At 29.1% G+C, this 2,603-nt stretch overlaps 1 protein-coding gene across 3 annotated transcripts; it reads left to right on the top strand.

Annotated features, from left to right (window-relative positions):
- The first annotated feature begins 1,091 nt into the window (after positions 1-1,091).
- Positions 1,092-2,302, top strand: LOC131033621 (WUSCHEL-related homeobox 6-like). Of its 3 annotated transcripts, none has more exons than XR_009371890.1 (4): positions 1,092-1,340; positions 1,482-1,694; positions 1,849-1,957; positions 2,061-2,302. XR_009371890.1 is itself a non-coding variant. In XM_059217959.1 (4 exons), exons 1-4 carry the CDS (start codon positions 1,319-1,321, stop codon positions 2,166-2,168), a joined length of 423 nt encoding a protein of 140 aa, XP_059073942.1. In that variant the 5' UTR covers positions 1,092-1,318; the 3' UTR covers positions 2,169-2,302. The 3 variants fall into 3 exon arrangements, 2 of the variants coding, with proteins under 2 accessions (XP_059073942.1, XP_059073943.1); XM_059217959.1 differs by having other exon boundaries at positions 1,849-1,928; XM_059217960.1 differs by lacking the exon at positions 1,849-1,957.
- The last annotated feature ends 301 nt before the right edge of the window (positions 2,303-2,603 follow it).

Below are 2,603 nucleotides of genomic sequence, written 5' to 3'. Positions count from 1 at the left end.
TATTAAAACTATTATTTAAAAAATAAAAAATAAAACATAAAAATAAAATAATATTTTCTTTTTTTATTTATATAATTATTACATCATTTATTTGTTTTTGATTAAGGGAAAACATCTTTCAATAACATAAACAATTATTTAAAAAAGAAATGATCCATTTTCTTCCAAAAAATATTTTTTTTCCCTATCTATTGTGTCTATTCATTGGATCATTTATTTGCCATTCTCCTTTAAAATACAATGATTTTTCTCTTAGATACATAATCATTAGGTCATTTATTTACCACCACCATAAGTTTGTTACAACATTATAGAAAGAGTTCTTTAAAAATGGAATTTATGTTTTTTATTTAAAATAAAATTTAAAAAATAAATAATATTTCTCATCCTTGTCTTATATAACCATGAGATCATGTGAGATTAGTTTAGTGAAAAATTATAGAAACACCTTATTGAAAATCCAAAATTTGGATTATTTTCTAAAATAAAATTAAAAGTAAATAAATAATATTTTCGTTACCTAGCGTATATAACCATGAGATCACTTATTTACCATGGGTATAATTTGAGTGGAAAATTATAGAAAAAAGTTTACATTCCTCATATATAATCATCATATCACTTGTTTATCATGCCACATAAATTTAGTGGAGAACTACATAAACAACTTCTATATTTCCCTTACTTACCCTGTATAATCATAGATCACTTATTTACTGCGGGACAAAAGTTTACTGAAAAACTATAGAAACAACTCTTTGGAAATCTAAATTACCCTCTTTCATTTATAATAATACAAAATTAATAAAAAATATTTCTCTAATCTATCCTAATAACGGTTAGATGAGAGGTGAAGTTTATTGGAACATTATAGAAACAATTCTTTGGAAATTGAAATTATGGATTCACCTTTAAAATTAAACCATATTTGTCTTAGTGTCTTAATTAACTATTAGATGGATTAGATCCTAATTAACTATTGGATGGATTAGGTCACCGACTTTGAAAATTTCCATTTATCCATTCACCTATTTAATTTGTTCCATAGATCAATTTTCTTCAATCTCTCCTCCTCTTTGGCAATCCCTTCACTTGTTTGAGTGGTCTAGAAGGTGCAATCTTGTGAGCTAAGATCTTTGATCTATTTAATTTGATCTATTTAATTTGTTCCATAGATCCATTTTCTTCAATCTCTCCTCCTCTTTGGCAATCCCTTCACTTGTTTGAGAGGTCTAGAAGTGCAATCTTGTGAGCTAAGATCAGAGAGCAAGTTCAGAAATTTTGTATTGCAGGTTTGCGATAGTAAAAAAAGATTTAAATGGATCAAGGCAAGTCTATGGGTAAGTGAATGAGCCTTTCATTTTTGAAATCAGTTTTTTCCCATTTTTGACATTACAATCACCGTCTTTTTATCATTTTGTGTTTTCCCTCTATACTTCTTTCTACTATAGTGCCTAAATGGGTTTGTTCCTGGAATGTAGTGGAGAGCACAAGAAATGGACACCTGCCCAAAAGATGGAAGCCAAATTTAGAACAAAGGCGGATATTAGAGTCCATATTTGCTACTGTAACCAAAAACACAAGAAGGGAACGGATAGCTCAGATTACTGCTGTGCTACAACAATATGGCAGAGTGGAACAAAGAAATGTTTTCTATTGGTTTCAAAATGCAAATAATCGAAACAAGCTTTGTAGTATGTGTTTTTTTTTAATTACTTGGGCAATATGTACAGACTATTATAAATTTGGAAAGAAAGTAATGGCTTTACACGTTATCTCAAATGTAATCTGTTTAGTTTTTTTTTCTCCTTTTCTATACAATCCTAATGATAGGCATATATTTTTCAGCTTCCAAACGTACTCCAATCTATGGTACTACTAAATCATCTGTATTCGGACCAAAGGAAGCTAACGAAATATTTTTAAAGGTAAGGATTATAACGAAATATTTTTAAAGGTAAGGATTATAATTCCTTGTTCCGATACATTTAAGAGTTTGTAGAAAAAATCATTGCCTTATAAAATTTCATATATGTTAACTCACGTTCATGCGTATGCAGGAAGAAGAAGAGAGTGGACGGTTTCAGAGGAATTCACCAACAGATGTTTCCGAATTAGCAACTTTGCAATTATTTCCTTTACATCCTGATAAAGGAGGAAGTTCTTAACAGCCGAAGAAACTTTATGAGATTTTTGGCAACTGGTTATTGGGTTTTTAAGAGTGGAGAAAATGTATTTGTATCTGCAACATTAGCTTTTGTGAATGTCTAACACTGGCTAATCTTTATTGACAGTTGATTAATTTATAAGGGTTTTCAAGATTAGCTTTTACGACAATCTTTGCATAGCTGAAAATTGCCGTTGATCTCAATGAATAATTTTGGTTTACAAATATTTTTCATTCCTATTTATGGTTTGAAAAACATGCAGCAAATTCTTCAATGCTTACATAAATACATTATTCATATAGTGAACAATGGCATTTTGGATCTATTAGATGTAATCAATATACCGAATTGTCGGTGTCTTTTGAAAGAGATTGTTTCATTTTTCTACTTTCATTCGTGTCTAACTAAAACTAAAATTCCTTTTAGCATTTCTGA

This window comes from Cryptomeria japonica, chromosome 3 (assembly GCF_030272615.1).
Source record: "Cryptomeria japonica chromosome 3, Sugi_1.0, whole genome shotgun sequence".
Classification (NCBI taxonomy): domain Eukaryota; kingdom Viridiplantae; phylum Streptophyta; class Pinopsida; order Cupressales; family Cupressaceae; genus Cryptomeria; species Cryptomeria japonica.
Note: the sequence above shows the minus strand (reverse complement) of the source record. Positions and strands in the feature narration are given on the sequence as shown.